The 22,259-nt window shown below is 42.5% G+C and overlaps 1 protein-coding gene across 3 annotated transcripts in view; it reads right to left on the bottom strand.

The window, feature by feature from the left end:
• Positions 1-4,942: 4,942 nt before the first annotated feature.
• The window catches only part of Ppp3cc (protein phosphatase 3 catalytic subunit gamma), a 70,836-nt gene continuing 53,519 nt past the window's right edge, over positions 4,943-22,259 (bottom strand). For all 3 annotated transcript variants that reach the window (XM_036199506.1, XM_036199507.1, XM_036199504.1), the window contains 4 exons: positions 10,855-10,936; positions 10,200-10,297; positions 6,412-6,441; positions 4,943-5,329 (listed from right to left, as the gene is read on the bottom strand). In XM_036199506.1, the coding sequence (XP_036055399.1) occupies positions 5,157-5,329; positions 6,412-6,441; positions 10,200-10,297; positions 10,855-10,936 (383 nt within the window). In that variant the 3' untranslated portion in view covers positions 4,943-5,156. The remainder of the gene's footprint in view (positions 5,330-6,411; positions 6,442-10,199; positions 10,298-10,854; positions 10,937-22,259) is intronic.

The following is a 22,259-nucleotide window of genomic DNA, read 5'->3' on the forward strand; positions in this document are numbered from 1 at the left end:
GTTCTAGAACACCTCCTCACGTCTTTACTGGTTAGGAAGTGATCTTCAATACAAACACTGGGCAGAAAAACCTGGTGATCACTAATAGGAAGGAAACTGAGTCGTCAGGGTGGGGCAGGACTTTCCTAAACTAGTATAACGTGAGTAGTCACTCAGATTGGCCAGCATAGACTTACTCCTCTAGAGTGTGAACTTCACAGATGTTTACAGCTATGAGACAGGCAACTCTTGGGAGATCAGCTAGAAGATTTACATGAGGCAGAGGGAAGGGATTTGGGCTTCCTCATTTGAAGGCTGGAGAACTCTTGTGCAGTGGCTGTGAGCAGGAAGTCCAGCTGCGTCTCACATGACTTGGGATAGTTTTCTTATACACCAGCTGCCTCAGCTATTGTGCTTGACAGCCACACGGAGAAAAGTAACTAAGGGATAATGCCAAGGCTGAAAAGACCTCAAGCCACACCATTTCCAGAAATCCTCCCTTCGCTCCTTAATGCCATCACGATTTTCTACTGAGCAAACCAACAGGGTTTTTCTTTTCCCATTCTGAAGTGTCAGGAAATCGTTCCCAAGTTATCAGGGTAAGGAAAGAAGTGTTCGCTAGTGAGAGAAACTTGCTTCATCAGACAGCAAGCTACTCTGGAAGATGGGAAAAGGCAATGGAAAAAGGAAGTGGTGGGTGGGAACAAACGCTCACAGTCCCTGACAGTCTGACGCCTCTGTTCCTAGGCAAGGAACCCCCGCGTCGTGTGCTACACCATGTCTACCTTGATGGTTAATATCTGGTGATAAGAGGTATCTGTCACCTTGAGACCAACAAGAAAACTGAAGCTGTTTCCATAGAAGCACACTACTGAGCAACCCCCAGCACATACACGCACATACCATGTATGCACACAAATGTATTCTGATTTTAATCAGAACACAGAGATGAAAAAGGGATGCTCCCTGTGCATCAGATGAATTAGTCTTTGGTAAGTGTAAAGTTCCATACGTACATATTTAACCACGGCTGGGAAGCCCTGTCTCTGTGGAGTGTCCATTTTAAAACGGTACTTCAGAAGTTTGCTCTGCCATTCCTAGAAAATTTCTTTAAGAAGTGGGTTACTGTAATTTTTCCAAATGGGAGAAGTTTCTGAAAAAGAAGGTCCCTATGGCCTAATGTGAAAACCCAACAAGAAGGAAGTGCTTTTGGCATCTTTAGGATATAAGGGAAAGATGGAATAAAACAGAAAGGCTTTGAAAATCCCAACACTGTAGAAGTTTGCCAGTACTTAAAATGGAGTGGTGGCCCTAAGCAGAAATAGCTGTCCAGGGGCAAATCTAAGATAGGTATCCAGCAGGAAAATTTGTTCAGATTAAATTGGAAAAGACATCAAAAACTCCGAGTGAACTTTAAAGTGGAGAAACAGTAGCTGTTACAACAGACTCCGAAGGCCATCCAGATGGGCCTTTGAACTGTTTTTGGTTCCTAGGGATTTGCAGAACCTCTGCCTCTGCCTGCTGACAGGGTCCTTAGGAGTGAGGGACACCACCGGTGGACTGTGTGTCACAACACCATCAACTGTCGACTGACTTTTTGTAGGTGGGTTTGCAAAGAAAGGATCCTTTCTACCACTGCGATTTGGGGAGAGAAAAGCATAAGATACAGAGATAGGACAGTTGGAGAAGACAGCTACTCAGGCCTTGTCTTCCCTCTTCAGGCTTTTCTCAGTATAGTTAAGATCCTCTGTCTTCCTCCACAATGCCCTCTCCCTGCCTCCCATCAAGACAGGGGCTCATCTAGCCCAGCCTCAAACTCATTGTTTTGTTCGTTTGTTTTCAAGACAGGGTTTCTCTGTGTAGCCCTGGCTGTCCTGGAACTTGCTCTATACACCAGGCTGGCCTTGAACTCACAGAGATCCGCCTGCCTCTGCCTCTCAAATGCTGGGATTAAAGGCATTCGACACCAGGACTGGCTGAGATAAACATTTTTAATGATTTTATTCTTTTAAATTTAAAGAATATGTGTACATGTGTGAGCTTGTACATGTGTGTACAGTGCCCAGAGAGGATAGATGAGGGCATTAGATCTCCTGGAGCTGGAATCACAGGCGACTTTGACCCAAGTGGCAAGAGTGCTGGGAATTAACCCTGGGTCCTATGGAAGAGCAGCTAATGTTCTTAACTACTGAGCCATTTCTCTAGTCACCTTTTTTTTTCTTTTCTTTTCTTCTTCTTCGTCTTTTTTTGTTTTTTTCAAGACAGGGTTTCTCTGTGTAACCTGGCTGTCCTACAACTCACTCTGTAGACCAGGCTGGCCTGGAACTCACAGTGATCTGCCTACCTCTGCCTCCCGAGTGCTGGGATTAAAGGCGTGTGCCACCATCACCTGGTGTCCAGCCAACATTTTGAAAAATTATTTTATTAAAATTTTTTATATTTACACATTTTGTGTATGCACAAAGTATGCCTATGGCGTCCGAGGACCAGTAGAGGTTGGTCGTCTCTTTTCACTGGTGTGTTTCAGTTACTGGAATCAGATCGTCAGGCTTGAAGACAAGTGTCTTCTTTCCCCTGCTGAGCCATCTCACTAGCCCTTTATTGTTGTTGTTATTATTATTGTTGTTGTTCATGAGTGCAAGCCTGCTCACGCCATGGCTCATGAAACCAGAGGACAACTTTCATGATCTGTTCTCTTCTCCCACCAGGGATTCCATCGTCAAATGCAGGTCATCAGGTGCTTATGTGGCAGGTGCTTTTCCCTGCTGAGCCATCCCACTGGTCCTTGGCCTTGGAAAACATTAGGCAGCTATGGACAACCTTGAACTTATTGATCTTTCTGCCTCCACATCCCCAGTGCTGGGCATGCGGGACTATGGCATCACACTTAGCTCTCTTTTATGAACAAAGCAATCCATGCAGGAAGACTACCATTACCAAAAATGCTTTGATCTCTGTCATGAACAAACTACAAAATGTTAGCAAAGATATTAAAAAACAAACAAACAAACAAAACAAAACCAGATGGGGGCTGGAGAGATGGCTCAGTGGTTTAGAGCACTTAGTACTCTTGCAGAGTGCTGGGTTCAATCCCAGCACCCATAAGCTGGCTCACAACCATCTGTAACTCTAGTTCCAAGGCTTCAGATACCTTAGACACCCTCTTCTGACCTTTCTGTGCACCAGGCACACATTTGGCACACATTCAGGTAAAATACTCAGACACAAAAATAAAATAAACCCCCAAACCCCCCACAGATAAACAAGCTAACCTTTCATTTTCCTCATGAAAATCATAAATTCTTTTTTTAAAAAAGATTTATTTATTATGTGTTCTGCCTGCATGTTTACCTGCAGGCCAGAAGAGGGCACCAGATCTCATTACAGATGGCTGTGAGCCACCATGTGGTTGCTGGGAATTGAACTCAGGACTGCTGGAAGAGCAGCCAGTGCTCTTAACCACTGAGCCATCTCTCCAGCCCAGGCATACTCTTAACAGATGGGACAAGTGGAGTTCTGTGAGTTCCAGGCCAGCCAGGCCTACACTGTGAGACTCTGTGTCAGAAAAATAAAAATCTAAGGGGCAATTATATCTGAATCCCTAATTTTGGGTTCCAAATTATGCTAATCAAGGTTCCACAGAGTTCAGCCTAATGACCACTGAGAGATGAAGTCCCAGTTACTTAGAAGTTAGTGTTCTAATTAACTCCAGGAGACTAGAAGCCTTCACTCATCTGATCCCTTTAAGAAGGTTCAATTTACAAGGACCCCATTCCACTATCTAAGAAGTTCCTTTTAAACATATTGACAGTGGAAAACAGAAGCATGCTGGGAAAAACTGATCAGTGCCTGATGTGATGACACAACGGGCAAGAATAGGTCTCAAGGCTGCATGAGCCGAGGGCTTCAGAAAATACTCCAGTGTAACTCCCTTTGCAGATGGGTTCATCTGGGATTAGAAAACGAAAACAAAAGAATCTGGCAACACTGAGACTTTGAAAATCTCCCTTAAACTTCTGAGGGGACTTTAAGCAATTCTAAGAAAACCTCTCAGGATTATTCTTTCAATTTTTCTGCTCTACGTGTTTATTTACATGTGTTCCATAGTGCTTGTGTGACTTGGGTCTCTCCTTCCATCGTGTGGATCCTGGGGATCCAACTTAAGCCATCAGGCTTGGCCATCTCACTAGCCCACCCTCATTATTACTTTTTAGGAAGAACTTCATTAGAACTCATTAAAATGAATCAATGAGTGGAGGGATTGCTGAGTGGCAGATACTCTCACAACATGTGTGAGGCATGGGTTCAGTCCCATGTATCACAAACCAACAAACAAAACCCCACAATCATGGAACTAAAGAGTCTAAAAGGAAATTATTATGGAAGCCAGTTCCACCTAGATCTTAAAATCACTAGGTTTAAGTTCTCTTGGAAGTCAAGTTTCCCTCAGAACAGAAGCAGTTTTAGCCACTGACACCTGAGGTTTTCTTCAATTGTACCAAGCAGAAAGGGGTAAAAATGAAAAGACACGTTGGAGTTCGCACAGTTACAAGTCTTTTTTGTTGTTGTTGTTGTTGTTTTTCGAGACAGGGTTTCTCTGTGTAGCTTTGGCGTCTTTCCTGGAACTCACTCTGTAGACCAGGCTGGCCTCGAACTCAAAGAGATCCACCTGCCTCTGCCTCCTGAGGTGCTGGGATTAAAGGTGTGCGTCACCACTGCCCAGCTCAAGTTACAAGTCTTAAATGAAAGAAATCACCTCCTCAAACAAGAGAAGGGCTACCTAGTCGCCTGAGTCAGAAACCCAGGGTTGAGATTTCCAAGTCCCTTTTTTATTAGAGTAAAGTCTCCTTTATAGCACAAGACTTCACACACACACAACACACACACACACACACACACACACACACACACACACACACACACACACCAATTAGATCCATTCCTGAAATTAGGACGGGGGATGGGCAGGGAACAAAACAGAAGTACTTTATATATATATTGAACATAAATTAAAAGAATTTATAAAATGGTCACCTTTCTTACAGAATAAATTCGACTGAATTACAAATGCACCTGCAAGTTTAAGTTGTTTGAGTTGTTTCTGTTTCATTTCCAATAATAAATAAACGCGATTTGATCGCGGGGTTGGGACTCATCTTTGCTGCAAGGGCTGTGAGTCATTTCAGGGCTTTCTTTCCGTGGTCGCTCCTTCGTGCAGCGTGTGGGTGGACCATCTTCAGTGGCCCATCGGGATGCCCACCCTCTCTTCGGGGTGGCATTCGCTCATTAATTCGGTCTAGACCTCGGGCTTCTTCAAAACTTCGGATCTTGGCTGGGTACCCTCTGATGGCTGCAGAAAAACAAGTGGGAAGTAGGAGGTGCTCAGGGAGGTGGCAGAGCTCACAGCTTAGCCGCGTTTCTGAGCACACAGCAACCTCCTAAGAACACACAGGGAGGTGGTACAGAGCACTGTGACAGGCAACGTGACTAATCAGCCTTGTCCACAGCCACTGCGTTCACACAGCTCAAAGTGTGACAGAGATTGTCCCAACAGTAAAAATGCTGGCAGAAATAAACTTGACAAAACAGATTAGTTCTTAATTAGCCTCCACACATTGGAAACCTGCTCAGTTCTAGGAAAGCGACAGCAGGAGAGCACAGCACACAGCACACAGGTCGCGACTTTAAGCACCAGCATCCCCCTGACCACACACAAGTGACAGGAGCGCTATCTGCTCAAGACAGCTTTTTATCTTCACAGCCCGGAGCAGAACATCAGATAAAAACCAACGGCACAGCTTCTAGACACTGCCTATCTGATCCAACTGTGAAATTTCTTTCTTGTGGTATTTTGGGGATTGAACCCTGGGCTTCACACACTTTAGGCAAACATTCTACTACTGAACTATAATTCCAACCTGATTCATCATCAAAGAATGAATTTACCTTTGAATCATCTTATCTAATAAAATTACTAAATCTACAATACTGGCTTATCAACTCCAATGATATTACTTAAAATATGTCTCCACAGAAACAAAGTCACCTTAGTTTGAATGCGTTGGGGCAACTTCAGAACCAGAGCATCTAAATTCTCGTCTGCTTTTGCCTCCACACCTGCTACCTACCCTTTTGAGTCATTCGGTAACAAAGTATGCCGATCTGACTCTCTTAACAAAGAACAACCTACTTAAATCATGTGATTTCTGTCATCATCCAGCACAAGTTTCAGTCATTATAAAAAAAGAGAGACTTAGGACATAAACTGTGTGAAAGTCATCTGAGAAACAGGATGACATGTGGCTACACTGAGGGCCATCTTCTCCTTTTCCATCACAGTTCTGCAGATGCAAGTGGGTTTAGAAATGCTGATGAAGCTTTGAGACGGGTGCACAGACACAGGGGCATTCCAACAGGGTGATATGGCCGTACCTTCCCGTGCCTCTACCGCTTGGACTGTGGCTGCAAGAAGGCAGGAGCAGTGGCGTGCAAAAATGAAGACAGAGAAAGACGTGTGAGCCAACAGCAACGCTGCCAGTACAGACACCCCAGAGCCCCCCGCCAGCACACCCACCCATAACCAAAGGCACTTCTGAGTTCAAAGAAATGAGGGGATTACTACAAGAACTGAAGGAGGGTGTGCACCTGAGGTGCTGCAGAGCTAATGTTTCTAAGATTTCTGGTGCCATGGGAATGCTGCTCTCTTCATTTGAAATAGCCAGCTGCTCGTTTATGTCTTGTGATCACACATCAAAATGACTTGTCAAATCAGATAATTTCACATCACAACTGTGCTTGGGTTTATAACTGCTCAGATCATATCAGGCGAGCTGTTGCTGGGTCCTATTTAAAAATCTTCTTACTGTTCTCAAATGACTGATGTAGAATCCAAGTGTCCTTAACCATTTAATAAACAACAGCCACAGGGCAGTCCCTTGAATGGCTCTGGCATTTGGAAAGGGAGAAAAATAGGTTATAAATGAGGTGTTACTTCTGGTCTAGGGGTAAATGGCCAGGCACTGGTTTGAACTGAGATGGGAGATGTGCAGAGGCTCACACTGATACTCCATATGGCTTCTGTTCCTTGTGCAGGAGAGCAGTCAATTACTAAGAAAGCCATCTTCCCCATCTCAGCGACAAAAATGGAAGCAATTTAAAAATGAGCACCAATAGAGAAGCTTCCTCCTGCCATTTTCTATCAGACTGTAATACACAAAAAGGCTTTAGGATACAGCAAGAAAGAGTCCACTAGAATCCTGCCAACTCCTCCAATGGCAATTTTCCTATGGAAGGGAGGAGGGCCACTCAGCAGTAGGACCAGTGTGAGGCTTTCCCCATCACTACAAGAAGGGGAGAGCTGTAAAGCTACCTACCCTCCTACAGCAATGTGACAGCCGACATCTATGGGCAACTCAAGTGCTTGTGTTTGCCCCTAGGAAGGCTCCTGTTAAAAGCACTGCCACATTCTCCCTAACCTCAGATGGGCCTGATAAACCATACAAGGCAGTGACAACATCTTCTCACAGAGCAGGGCATTACTCATGCCACTGTGAGGAAGTGGGAGTCAAACCTTTGTCTAAAATTCTATGGACAGTGCTGGTCTACTTAGAGTTTGAATTTGTGTGATAATGTATATACTAGCACTACATTTCAAAGAAAATTTCAAAGAAAAGTATTTTAGACTTATTCACTTCATGTGCATGAATGTTTGGCTTGCATATATGGAGGTCAGAAGAGGGTGTCATGTGCCCTGGAACTGGAGTTAAGGATGACTGTGAGCCATCATGTGGGTGCTGGGAACTGAATCCAGGTCCCCTGCAAGGATGACAAGTGCTCTTAACTGTTGAGCCATCTCTACAGTCCTCCAGTGTCACATTTTGGGGGTTTTCATAGAACTGTTCTTTGTATTGGTTATTAGCATAGCAGTCTGAACAAGGGACATAGTAAGAAAAAAAGTCATGAAACTGTTTACTGACATATAATTCCTATACCATAAAATTCAATTGTTTAGAGTATGTAAGTCAATATTTTAATTGTTCTTTTTTTTGTTTTGTTTTTTTTGTTTATTTTTTTTTTGGTTTTTGAGACAGGGTTTATCTGTCTAGCCCTGGTGGTCCTGGAACTAGCTCTGTAGACCAGATCACAGAGATCCACCTGCTTCTGTATCCCAAGCACTGGTATTAAAGACATGCACCACCACCTCCCCGCTTTAGATTTATTTTATTTTATAGGTATGATTGTTTTTCCTGCTTGTGCATACGTGTACTATTTTCATGGCTGGTGTCTGTGAAGATCAGGAAAAAGTGTCAGATCCCCTGTAACTGGAGTATGGATAGTTGGGAGCCACAATGTGGGTGCTGGGAATCAAACCTGGGTTCTCTGCAAGAACAGCAAGTGCTCTAAACTGCTGAGTAATCTCTCCAGCCCCTTAAATGTTCCATTACATTGTGTGTGTGTGTGTGTGTGTGTGTGTGTGTGTGTGTGTGAAAGTGTGCATTCATGAGCATGCCACAGCACTCACGTGGAGGGAGGTTAAAGAGTCCTTCCACCATGTGGGGTTGAACTCAGGTCATCAAGTTTGGCAGTAGATATCTTTTCTCACCCGTGGAGTCATCTTGCAGGTCATAAACTATTTCTAGTGCACTCTCAACCCAATGGTCGCAGGATTTTTATTTTCACATACACGATGTATATATCCACTCCTCTCACCTTCATGGACGCTCCTTTCTTTGTTTAACAACTCACTGAATCTATTTAGTGCTGCCCCTCATAAACATGGCTGTGAAGCCATCCACTGAAGGAAACATGGTCAACCCACCGAAGGCCAGACTCCTAAAGAAATGTGCAGGTTTTTGTTTGTTTGTTTTAAAGATACGTATCCACTTTTATTTTATTTGTTAATTAGTCTTGGGAAATTTTCTGTGAACAGCTCTGATGAGGGTGTTCTGGGGTAAATGGACGTAACATGGGTGAAAAAGAGAGAGAGAAATGTCTATATAGCTTCCTTGAAAACTTCCGAAAATTTACTAATCCATAAAGTTGCTTTAATCTAAATGTTTTAGGTTTTTTTGCTAGATCTTGAAAGAACAAATCTTTCAAGGGCAGCAAGAGAATTTTATAGATGTGTTAACATGGGATATACATGTTTCTTCACACCTTTTTAGACTTGGTCCCAATATATTTTATGCTTCTTCGTTCCTGGTTTGAATTGGTGTTTAGGATTACTCATATGTTATTTCTTCATTCCTGGTTTGAATTGGTGTTTAGGATTACTCATATGTTATTTCTTCAGGAATGTCACCAACTTTTGGAGCTCATTACTTGCTTACTGACAGACAGGAGCTTGTGCTCTGATGTCAATGCAACAGCCCACTCTATCAATATGGTACAACTTACTCACTTCTAACAGGCAGGGGAGCTGCTTCTGATCTGGGGTTGCCATGATAAAACCACAGTAAACATCTTCATGCATACCCTCTGATAGACATGTGTGTTAATTCCTCTTGGATATTCTTGGTGTGGAGTTGCAGGGTGTGGGTACAAATGTGTTTAGCTTTACTGGCCATCAGTTGGTCAAAGTGGTTAAGTCTATTTATTATCCCATTAGCCTATATTTAGTCAAGACCTTCACAGACATGCCAATACTTGATTTTGTCAGATTTTTTTCATTTCAGCCATTCTTATGGGAACGCAGTAGTATTTCACTATACTTTAATATTCATCTTCCAGATGAGTAACTATGTTAGGCATCTTCATAGATGTCTGCTGGACATCTTAAAATCCTCTTTGGTGAAATAAGCTGAAAAAATCATTGAGCTATATTTCAAACATTTTTTTATTATCTGTTGTCTATCCTGAAACAAGGCCTTTGTCAGACACAGATAGTGTAGAAATCTTCTCTGTGGCTTGCTTTTTCCTTCTCTTAATTATGCATTTTCATAAGGGTAATTTAATTTTAATTAACTTTATTTTCTTTGAAGGTCAGTACTTTCTGTCTTACTCAAGACCCTGCCTACTCCAATGCCTATTCATCACCCTTTTTCTTCTGAGTTTGTTTTAACTTTTGCATTTACATTACAACCTACTTTGAATTATTATTTTTTTGTATGCAGGAAAGGTAAGGGTCATGATTCATCTTTCCTTAGATAAATGTCCATTGCCTAGCAACAGGTTCTAAACAAAGCCACTGAGGGCTGGTGACGGGGCGTCTGCATACTCACCAGTCTCAATGGTCTGCTTTCCTCCAGAGAGGACCCCCAAGGGGAGGGTCCCTGTGGGGGTGAGGCCCTTGAGGGTTAGCACACTCTCACTCTCCTCCCTGCAAAGGAACAGGAGCCCTGGTTAATGCCAGGGCGCCTCAGCACACCAAGCAGTGACATCTGAAGGAGAGTAACAGAAAGGCAGCGACAGATGGAGACAGGCCCCTACCTGCATCGGACAGGGCATTCTGCAAACACTTCAGACAGAGACAGTTAGCCAGCCCCTCTTTTTCAGCCAGAGGCACCGGTAGCCAGGCACTGTTCCCCACACTTTATCCCATCTGACTCGGCTAGCAATATGTGAGCTAGGACCTAGTAGAATTTCTATTTTATAGATAAGGAAACTTAAGACCCAGAGATTAAACCCAAGACAACACAGCTAAGGAACATGGGGAATCTGGCTCTAAAATCCACACTACACCTCTACATCTATGCCATACCAAATGAATGTTTCCAAACACTGTTACTTTCCCATGGAAGTCTGGTTCCACCTGTACTCAACCAGAAGACTTGCAGTTCTGGCACCAGATTGCAACCTTAAAAACACCACTCTAAAGCTAACTTCTAACCTACTTTGCAAATGCCTGCATCCCATGATGTAATGACAGAACCTTACCGAAGAACCGAAAAGACCCGTGCCATTTTCCCAATGGCTCTGATTTTATTCTTGATGATCTCTTTTCGAACGGAAGTGGCTCCTTAGAAAATACAAAGAACAAACGAGTTAAAGGGATGTGGTTAACAGGACAGCTTTTTCAAATGCAGGATGGAATGTCTTTTGTATTTAAATTAAAGAGAAACTTAAAAAAAAAGAATCAAAGCCTAATTTTTTAAAAACAACCATCTGGCAGTGATGGCGCACACCTTTAATCCCAGCACTCAGGAGGCAGAGGCAGGCCATCTCTGTGAGTTTGAGGCCAGCCTGGTCTACAGAGTGAGTTCCAGGACACCTAGGCCTACACAGAGAAACCCTGTCTCAAAAAACAAAACAAAACAAAACAAAACAAATAAAAAGAAATCCCAGGAAGTTGCAAGGAACAAGAGGAAAAAACCAAAGACAAGAAATGAAGTAAAGAATGAATGATACGGGGAGTCATCCATGGGAGCAGAAAGTTTCATAGGTCTGAAATGCTGTCCACAGTGAAGGATGAAACACAAAGACACAAACAAAGCTCACAATGACAAGCTGCTACAAGCTAAGATCTATCTCTTCTGAGAGTGCCAGTGCCACCTTTGGATGCAGGGTCTGGTCCGCCCAAGGGAGCAGCTATCCCCAACTCAGGAAGGGCCACTTTCCTTCTCTAATCTCCATACTCAAAGCAGTTAATTGTTTCTTCGGAACACTGCTAACGACTGTGCCACATGGATTACATGGATGGGTACGGCATTTCAAACGAAACACTGAAAAGTTTATGTAAGACTTTATGGCCTTTTCTTACTTAAGATTTAGGAAATAGCCCAAAAGCTCCAGGCGCACACCAGGAGATGGCATCCAAAAGTCAGACAAAGATACATAAGCGTCCCTTCCTCTCTCCCACCTCTCAGGGCTGCTGATCAAACTACAGGCCCACAGAAAACAGCCATTCCCACTGAGAGAGAGGGAGGAAGTCATGAGGAACTGCTCCACTACCAATTCCAAACGACTAGCCAATCAATGGCGGCAGAGCTGACAGGAAGAACTTAGCTCACAGCACAGTTCAGTTGGATACCTTTCGGACAGCTTGAAATGTAGTGATCTTCAGGGAAGAGACACCAAGAAATAAGGAGATGAAGACAGACACATGGGAGGAGGGTGCGAGTTTCCATGGAAGAGAAAAAAATCTGAGTGAAGTGCCTGGAGAGGAGCAGGCTGTTAGCTGAGCAGCTCAGACTGCCTGCTCCACGAGAGCAAAACACAGACTCCTTTCATATCAATTCCCATCTACTATTATCTACCCCCCATCATGAAAATAACACAAAGATACTATTTCTGAGACAACACAAAGAACGAAAACAATGGACAAGAACGGTTTGCAGATCTTTCGTTAGGAACACTGCACTGTTGTCTGACTTGCTAGCACATCTCATTTTCAGGAGACAATTCCCTTTTCATAGGTTTGAGCCTTCAGGACTGTCTGTGGCTTCTGTCCTGTAAAGGCTTTGCTTTGGGACCTGATGCTCCTTGGTGCTCACTCATGGTTAAGACAGGGAGGGGATCAGAAGCTTCCGGAGCTGGGCTTCTGCTGGGGAACTGAGTGCTTGGTTTGGTCACTTACACCCCAGAGCTCCTTTGGTTTCAGAGATCAGCCTCCAGACTTAGAGAAGGACAGTTATCCCGTGGCAAACAGGGTTTTAACAGCCTTTTCAAAGGCTCTCACCTGTTTTACTTGGGTGAGCTCAGTGTCCCTGCCTGCTCCTCTCTTCTCAATTCTAGCAACTGGTACTGACATTCAGCACCCCCTAATTACTAAACAGGGCTTTAGTGTTCCCAAATAAACTAAGTGAATATTACTACTGCATTCTAAAAAGAATCTGTTACCTTGTTCCAGCCTTAACATTTGATGGACCTTTCTTACAGCAGGAAAGACCTTTGGTTTGGTTTTTTCTTTTAATTAATTTTTAAAGTCTCACCCCGGCATTTCTATACATGGGTTGTCATGTGTCCTCTCACTTGCCTCCCTCCCCACGGTCCTCCTCCAGTGAATTTCTCAGCTCCAAAAAGTTCTATCTCCCCTTTTTTGCAGATATGTAGTTTTTGCCTTTTTGCTAAGCATAATGAGTTTTCTGTATTTATGCAAAGCAAACTAGTCACTATGATTTGTTAAGAAGCACATGCCCATAAAACTGGTCACCCAGGGCAGTCCCCATGCTGCCCACAGCCCACAGCACCTCCGACACCTGCAGCCTCTCCTGTCTAAAGGACACCACTCTTGCTTTTCACTGGGATTTTTTTTTCTTCCTGTTATTTGAAAGTTTTACTATGTATGGATACATCTATATGCATGATAGTTGTTATTGTTTTTAAAAGTTATATTTATTTATTTTCTCTTTGTGTGCACGCTCAGCAAGAGGAGGTCAGAAGACAAATTGCAGGGGTTGTTTCTTTTCTTCCTCTATGTGGGTCCTCAGGCCCGGCAGCAGGCATCTTAACGCACTGAGCCATCTCAGCGGCCCAGTTTGCAGGTTTAGGATTTCATATAAGTGGACTCTTCAACACTGGCTGGGGGGGGGGGGTTATTTTATTCAACATTATGTTTTAAGACTCATTCACATTTTCACTGTGGCCTATTTTTATGGTCACATATGGTTCCCCTGCAGCACTATGCCACAATTTTGTTGTTTTGTTTTTTAAGACAGTTTCTTTACATAGTCCTAACTGTCCCAGAACTAAGTAGATCAGGCTGGCCTCCAACTCAAAGAGATCTTCTTGCCTCTACCTCTCAAGTGTTGGGATTAAAAGTGTGTGGAACCATGCCCATCCACTTTGCCACAATTTATCACCTGTACGGCAACAACCATTTGGGTTGCTTCTAACTTCTGGGAAGTGCATGTGAAGCCCTTGTATGTATTTCAATACATCTGTCTTCGCTGAACATATGCACATGTTTCTGGTATGTTCCTAGGATATTAGAATGCTCAGCTCTAGAGCATGTGCATGTTTAACTTGGATAACAGTTTAGCATTGTCTATTAAAGTGGGATCTATCAAATTATAGTTGTGTGTGTGAACATTCCCATCACTACACATGCTAACACTGGACATGGCTCATCTTTAATTCTGGCCAATCCGGTAAGTATGAAATACTATTTGATGTGGTTTGGAAGAAAATGGCCCCCAAAAGGAGTGGCACTATTGGGAGGTGTGGCTTTGTTGGAGGCAGGCTTTGAGGTCTCATATATGTTCAAGCCATGCCCAGTATCTTAGACTACTTCCTGTTGCCTGCAGAATGAATTCTCAGCTCCATGTCTTCCTGCACACCACCGTGTCCCACCATGATAATGGACTGAACTTCTGAAACTATAAGCTACCCCATTAAATGTTTTCCTTTATAACAGTTGCTGTGGTCATGGTCTCTTCACAGCAATAGAAACCCTAACTAAGACATATCCCATTATGATTTTAATTTGCATTTTCATGATTACTAATGTGGCTGAATATCTTTTCATATTTTTTGTTAATCATTTGAGAATTCTCTTTGTGATGTGCCTATTCATACCCCATCATCTTAATTGGTAGTAATTCAGTGGGCCATTTTTTGGTTTACTGAAAATAACCTGTCCTGGGCAGCTTGCCTTTTCACATGCTGAACAGAGTCTTTGAATAAACAAAAGCTCTTATCTTTATTTTATTTATATTTTTAATCTATCTGTCTATCTATCTATCTATCTATCTATTTATTTAGTTTTTTTGAGGCAGGGTTTCTCTGTGTAGCTTTGGAGTCTGTCCTGTAACTCAATCTGTAGACCAGGCTGGCTCCTGTCCTTCCGGGCAGCTTGCCTTTTCACATGCTGAACAGAGTCTTTGAATAAACAAAAGCTCTTATCTTTATTTATTTTTATTTTTCATTTTATTTATGTATTTAGTTAGGTTTTTTTGGGGGGACAGGATTTCTCTGTGTAGCTTTGGAGTCTGTCCTGGAACTCAATCCATAGACCAGGCTAGTCTTGAACTCAAGTGCTGGGATTAAAGGCGTGTGCCACCACTGCCCGGCTATCTTATTTTTAAAAGATAGTTTTGTTTTATGTGTATGAGTGTTACCTGCACATATGTAAGATAACCACATGCATGCAGTGCCCCCAGAGGCCAGAGAGAGCTTCAGATACGGTGGTGGCAGCCACCACGTGGATGCAAGAGCTGCAAGTGTTCTTATCACTGGGCCATCTCTCCAGATCTAGCTCTCGCTAGATCTTACCGGATTGGCCAGAATTAAATTTATCTAATTTATTAATAGTTTTCTGAATGGCTAGTGTTTTTTGCATCCTGTTTAAAGAATTTGTTTTTCCATTTCAAGGTTATCAAGTTAATTCTATATTATAAATACTACAAATTTCAATACTACAATTTCATTGCTTTGCATTTCACTTTTTAAAACTTTGGCTGTTTGTTAAGACAGGGGCTTTCTGTGAAGCTCAGGTTAACCTTGAATTCACAACATAGCTCAGGCTGGCCTCAACCTCTGGTTGCTTGCCACAATGCTGAGTGCTGGGATGACAAATGTTCACCATCACCTTGTTCTTATTTGTCTGTGTGTTGCTGTGATGGTAGCAAAGCTAGAGATGCAGCCCAGGAACTCACAGATGCTGGGAGAGTAATCCACTATAAAGCCACATCCTTAGCCCCCTTTAGCTTTCATAGCGGAATGAAATATAAAGCCTACAAAACAAATTCCACATGAGACTTTTTTTTTCAAAAGGGGGTGTTCACTAAGTATTTATTTTAAATGCCATTATAGGTGTGGTGGCACACACCTTTAATCCCAAAGCTGGTGGATGTCTGACTTTTAAGGTCAGCTTGGTCTACATAGCAAGTTCCAGGACAGCCAGAGCTACACAGTGAGACCAAGTCTTTAAAAAAAAAAAAAAAAAAAAAGCCATTCTACAATACCACACCACCTCTGATAAAAATCAAGTATACATGTGGTTTAATTTTGGATTCTCTATTCTGTTTCAATGCTTATCTACCCTTGAATTAATCGTTTTAATTACTGTAGCTTTACAGTAAATCTTGACATCTATAAAGCAAGTCCGGCTATGGTATTCTTAAGCTATGGTATAGCTTAAGCCTTTAGCCATTTCCCTATGAAGTTTAGAATCAATCAAGGCTAAGTGGCTGTGCTGACTAGTTTTATGTCAACTTGACACAAGCTAGCATCATCAGAGAGGAGGGAGCCTCAATTAAGAAAACACCTCCATAAGATCAGGCTGTAGGAATCCTCCTAATTACTGATTGATGGGGAAGAGCCCAGCCCATTGTGGGTGGTGCCATCCCTGGGCTGATGGTCCTGGGTTGTATAAGAAAGCAGGCTGAGCAAGACAGTAAGTAGCACCCCTCCGTGGCCTCTGCAGGTAGGTCCCTGTCCTGCTTGAGATCCTGTCCTTATTTCCTTTGATGGAGAACTGTGATGTGGAAGCATATGCTGAGTAAACCCTTTCCTCCCCAAGTTTCTTTGGTCCTGGTGTTTCCTTACAGGAATAGTAACTCTAACTGAGACAAGTTGGTACCAGAACAGTGAGGTAGTGCTGTGACAGACCTGACAATGTTTTGGGGAGGACTATGGAAGGACTTTGGAACGTTGGGCTAGAAGAGTCATTGAGTGTTGAGAGCTCAGTGAGCGGTTCTGTGGGAGCTTGGAAGGTAAGAACATTGAGGGCAGTGAGGACGATAGAGGCCTGGCTTGCGACATTGCAGAGGGAACCAAAGACTCTACCAAGACTTTGCGTGATGAATATGTGACATCCGGTCAGCTGGAAGTGAAGAATCAGCTATGATTATGAAAAGACCAGAACCACTAAAGTCAAAACTAGGACAACTGATGCTGGTCAGCTGGGGTAGAAGAATCAGCTGTGATTAAGAAGAGACCAGCATTGTTGAGGTGAAATCTTTTGGAAAGTGTTTCCTGAGAGTCAGCACACAGGAGCTGTGTTCCAGACATGGACAAGATTGTACCTTGCACTGGCAGTTGAACTTGGTAGTGTGAGAGTCACCCAGGTGGTGCTGGTTTTGAAGGCATGAAGAGGTGATAGACAGCAGCTGAGGCTTGGTACTGTGAGAGGCCAGGAGAGGCCATTGGTGAATGTGCAGCCTCAGTAGCAATTGAAGGTCCAGGATTGAAGAGGTCATGCAGAAAAGTTGAGGCCCAGGAGAGGCTATTGGTGAAAGTGCAGCCCAGCTGCAGCAGAAGCCCCCAGCGTTTTGGAGATGCCAGTGCCATGGGAAGACCACCAGGAACAGCAGCAGCAGTGGAGTGGAGCCTGCCCGAACTTAGAAGACAAGCTGTGTGTGCTGCAGAGGGCAGAGGTGGAGAAGTGACCCATGCCCTTTGGAGGAACCCAGAAGATCATGCCTGAATTCCAGACACTGGATATTGAGTTATTTATATTGTTGGATTTGGGTCTTGCTTGGTTCAGATTGTGACTGTGCCCAGGTTCTTCCCTCTTGAGAAGGTATTTAATTTAATTTTAATTTTTACAGGAGCCCACAGCTGAAAGACTTTGAAAGGTATTTTGGATCTTTAGAGATTGGATATTTTAAAGAGACTTTAGTTTTACTGTATTTGAATTTGTAAATACTGTGAAACTTTTAAAGTTATGTTTTATATTGTGATATTAATATTAATGTGCCATCTTGGGGATGAGAAAGGAAAAGTTCTAATTGAAAAGTGATGTTTGTGTGTCAAATTGACAAGGGGTCCATATGGCTAGTTTTATGTCAACTTGACACAAGTCAGAGTCCTCAGAGAGGAGAGAGACTTGATTGAGAAAATGCATCTGTAAGGCTGGGCTGTAGGCAAGCTTGGAGGGCATTTTCCTTAGTGATTGATGGGGGAGGGCCCAGACTATTGTGGGTGGAGCCACCCTGGGCTGGTGGTCCTGGGTTCTACAGGAAAGCAGAATGAGCAAACCATGAGGAGTAAGCCAGTAAACAGCAGTCCTCCATGGCCTCTGCATCAGCTCCTGCCTCCAACTGTGATGTGGAAGCATAAGCTGATATACCCTTTTCTCCCCTGTTGTAGAGTATTGTTTTAAGGTGTGTTACTTTTGTTTATGGTGCATTTGTTTAACTCTGTGAAGCTGTGTTACTGTGCCTGTCGAAAACACCTGACGGTCTAATAAAGAACTGAATGGCCAATAGCGAGGCAGGAGAAAGGACAGGTGGGGCTGGCAGGCAGAGAGAATATATAAAAAGAGAAATCTGGGAGGAGGGAGAAAAAAAGAGATGGAAGCATGAGTGGAGAAGCAGCCTGGGAAGGAGGAGAACTCCAGGAGCCAGCCACCCAGCTACACATCCAAGCCACGAACGGAGTAAGAGTAAGATTTACAGAAGTAAGAGAACGGGAAAAGCCCAGAGACAAAAGTTAGTTGGGATAATTTAAAGCTAGGAAAATCTGGCAAGGAACAAGCCAAGCTAAGGCCAGGAATTCATAAGTAAGAATAAGCCTCTGTGTGTGATATTTGGAGCTGGGTGGCAAGGCCCCTCAAAAGAAGCAACACCACCAGTACCACTCCCCAGGTTCCTTTGGTCATGTGTTTCATCACAGCAGTAGCAACCCTAAGTCAGTGGTACTTCTGTTACTCTCCAGCCCTTTGCCTCCTGTACTTCATCAATTAACCTGTTTTCTTAAAACAGGATTAGAGGTACATTCTCCTTCTGTTTTTTTTCTTCATTTCATTTTCTCTGTAACTTAAATGTTATATAACAAACTATTTTTTTTCCGTTCTGTTTGTTTTTTGAAACAGGGTTTCTCTGTGTAACCCTAGCTGTCCTGAAGTCACTCTGTAGACCAGGCAGGCCTCGAACCCAGAGATCCACCTGCCCCTGCCTCCCAAGTGCTGGGATTAAAGGTGTGTGCCACCACTGCTCAGCTAACAAACTATTTTCTTACAGCTGAACCTAGAAATTGCACTATGAATTATTACTGAAGTATAATGCTAAAGGCTGGGGATATCGCTTAGAAAAGCAGTGGTTTATCACGCATGAAGCACTGGATTTGATCAGAACTTAGAGTTCCCCATACATTTTATTATCTACGCTTATTCACATATGTTTTATTCAAGTCTGACGAGAATCTATGTTCACATGGTTTCTGTACATGCTCTCTACTACTTTTACTCTTCGTTCCTTCCTAGGTTTCTAAATATCTTTCCAGTACTTTCCTTCTGCTTTAAATGTTATCCTTTAGAATTTTTCAGTATACATCTTCTGCCAATTCTATCAGTAAAAAGCTTTAAGGAATAATGTGGTGTCTACAGATACTTATTTCACCTTTACTGTTAAGTGTTCTTGCTGAATGTAAGATTCTAAATTACTGGGCATGAACCCTCACCAGCTGGAGTGTTAGCCATCCCTTTGCTGTTTCCGTGAAGAGCCTGCCTGTGCAGCTTCTCCTCTAGGGGCAATCTGCATGTGGGCAGCTGCTTTCAGATCCATCTTCCATCCTGAGGACTTCCACAAGCGGCTAGGAGCTGATCTTAGCATCACTCCTGCTTTATTAAGGGCTTCTTTAGTTCAAATTCAGTGTCATCTTGGTTCTTGGAAGTTTTTCTCTGGACCTTTTCAAAGACTGCGTCATTCCCATTTTCTCTGGTCTTCCAGGCACACATCTGCTAGCGCCTGTTCATCAAGCTTCTAAGTCTCTCAGCTGTGTCGCACTGCCTTCTCATCATGCTTTAGGTACTTTTATTCTCACCGACCCTCCAGGTCACTTAGTCTGTGTTCGGCATTATCAAATTTGCTAATTTGTTATTTTTCAGTCTTACAGTTTCATATTTGATACTTTATCAAATCTGCTATACTCCTCTTATAATCCAGTTGTCTGCCAACATTTTCAATCTGGCCTTTTTAAAATACATTTTTGTTATTTTTAAATCTATGTATATGTGTGTAAGTGTGTACAGGTGCTTGTGTAGGCCAACAGTGTCAGATCCCCTTGGAGCTGAGTTACAGGCAGTTGTGAAGATCAAACTCCTTTGAAATTTATGAGTGTTCTCAAGAAAGAGTCTCAAACACTGGTTCAAGGGTATTTCTGTATTTTTCTGTTCTCATCTTGTAATTATTTTCTATCTTGTCTGCTTTCATATAGATTTAAAATTATTCAAGTGGGGTGGCGGTGGCAGTGAATGCCTTTAATCCTAGCGCTTGTGAGGCAGAGGCACAGGCAGATAGATCTCTGAATTTGAAGCCAGCCTGGTCTATAGAGTTCCAGGGTTCTGTTTCTACACAGAGAAACTATTTAAAAAACAAACAAACAAACAAAAAACAACTAGCTTTTCTAGCTGTCTTAACAGGAAGGCTGAAGTAGAAATCCTTAGATTGTATTACTTATTTAAAACCCAAATTTTGAGACAGTAAGATGGGCTCAGTGGGTAAGGGTTCTTGCCACAAAGTTGGACTGAGTCAGAGCCCCAGAACCCACCTGGTGAGGAGAGGGCACCAACTGCACACTGTGCAGTCTGCAGAAGTCAGAGAACAACTTGTGGGAACTAGTTCTGGTCTGCCGTGTGGGTCCTGGGGATGGCGCTCAGGTCATCAGGCCTGTTAGCAGGGGCCTTTACCAGCAAGCCACCTCACCAGCCCAAGAAATTCTTTTTTTTTTTTTTTTTTTTTTTTTTTTGGAGCTGAGGATCGAACCCAGGGCCTTGCGCTTGCTAGGTGAACGTTCTACTACTGAGCTAAATCCCCAACCCCAAGAAATTCTTCTTAACATATAGCTTTGATAGTATTTTGTTTGTGATCTAACAAATAAAGCTTGCCTGAAGATCAGAGTGGGGAGCTAAGCCACTAGTTAGCCACACAAAGGCCAGACAGTGGTGGCACACACCTTTGATCCCAGCACTTGGGATCTCACGCCTTTAATCCGAGCACTAGGGAGGTGGAAGCAGGAAATGATATGGCTGGGTAGAGAGAGGAATATAGGGTAGTGGTGGTGAGGAACAGGAGCTCAGTCTTCCAGGCTGACGAGTTGGTGAGGTGAGATGTGGCAGTGGCTTGTTCCTTTGTCTCTCTGATCTTTCAGCATTTACCCCATATCTCGTTCCAGGTTTTTAAGACCAATTAGGATTCATGCTACATATATCATAGAGCTTATAATCATTTCCATTTCTATTTAGATTTGCATATAAACTTAATTGGATCTATTTTTATTTTTAACATATTTCACCTTCCCTAACTTAAGTTCTTTTTAAATCTTCTAAACTTCCTCAAAAGATCTGGCTCCATTCAACAATCTCTGATCCAGAAAAGGAACTCATACAAGCTGTACTCCATCTGCTCACAACCTTCCATGTAGAATTTAATAAAAATAATTTTGGGAATCTCCTCAAGATTTCCTATGGGAGCTACACATTCTATACCATCCAATATTTTATGTAATAGTTAAGTGAACTGTCTTGGCACAGTTCTGCAAAGAATGTGAACTGGAGGTTTGTGATCATGTGACACTGTATTTCCAGAATCTTCCATATCCTCAGAAAAGTTAGAGCCTGCCTTTCAGATTAAACCCCTGGAAACACACTAGACCCACCTGGCTACAAATTAAACAATTCATCTAAAGGCAACAAACTGATCCACAGTGACAGAACTCAGGGGAAAAAAAACCACATAGATACACATATAACCAATGTTACTATACAAAGGCACAATACAAAGATCTCTTACACACCAATATCGGAACTGATATTCACAAAACAGAATAAACATGGCCAATAAACACAAGAGGATGTGTTTATTAGTTATCATTAAATATAAATTTTAATAAAATATATTGGGGCAAAAAAGAACAAATTAAAAATTAGGGCTGGGGATATGGATCAGTGGTAAATGCTTGCCTAGTTTGCACAACATCTGGATTCTAGCCTTGGCATTTTGAGTGTGCATGTGAGCATGTGAGTGTGTGAGCGTGTGTGCGTGTGTGTGTGTGTGTGTGTGTGTGTGTGTGTGTGTGTGAAAACTGTAACAAGAAAAACAGTACTAGAAAAGGCATGTGAACTGTATCACACAGAGATACAAATTAACATAGTCTTTTAAAAGGCTATCTGTATCAGATTAAGCTTTAAGTACTAACTGATATATTTATTATATATATATATGCAATTTCCAGACATTTAACCTATAAAGAAGAAAACATTACTCTCAGATTTTCTAATATTGCATTACTTCTCCCATAGCATATATCAGTATCTGCACTATGTTTATTCCCTATTTGTCTTCCTTATATTACAATAAGTTTATTGAGAACAAAGGCATAAACAGTATTTGACACACATCAAGCATATAACAAAGAGTGACTGTTAATAGAATGCATGATGACTTATCTATAAGAATTTG

This window comes from Onychomys torridus, chromosome 9 (genome assembly GCF_903995425.1).
Source record: "Onychomys torridus chromosome 9, mOncTor1.1, whole genome shotgun sequence".
Classification (NCBI taxonomy): Eukaryota; Metazoa; Chordata; class Mammalia; order Rodentia; family Cricetidae; genus Onychomys; species Onychomys torridus.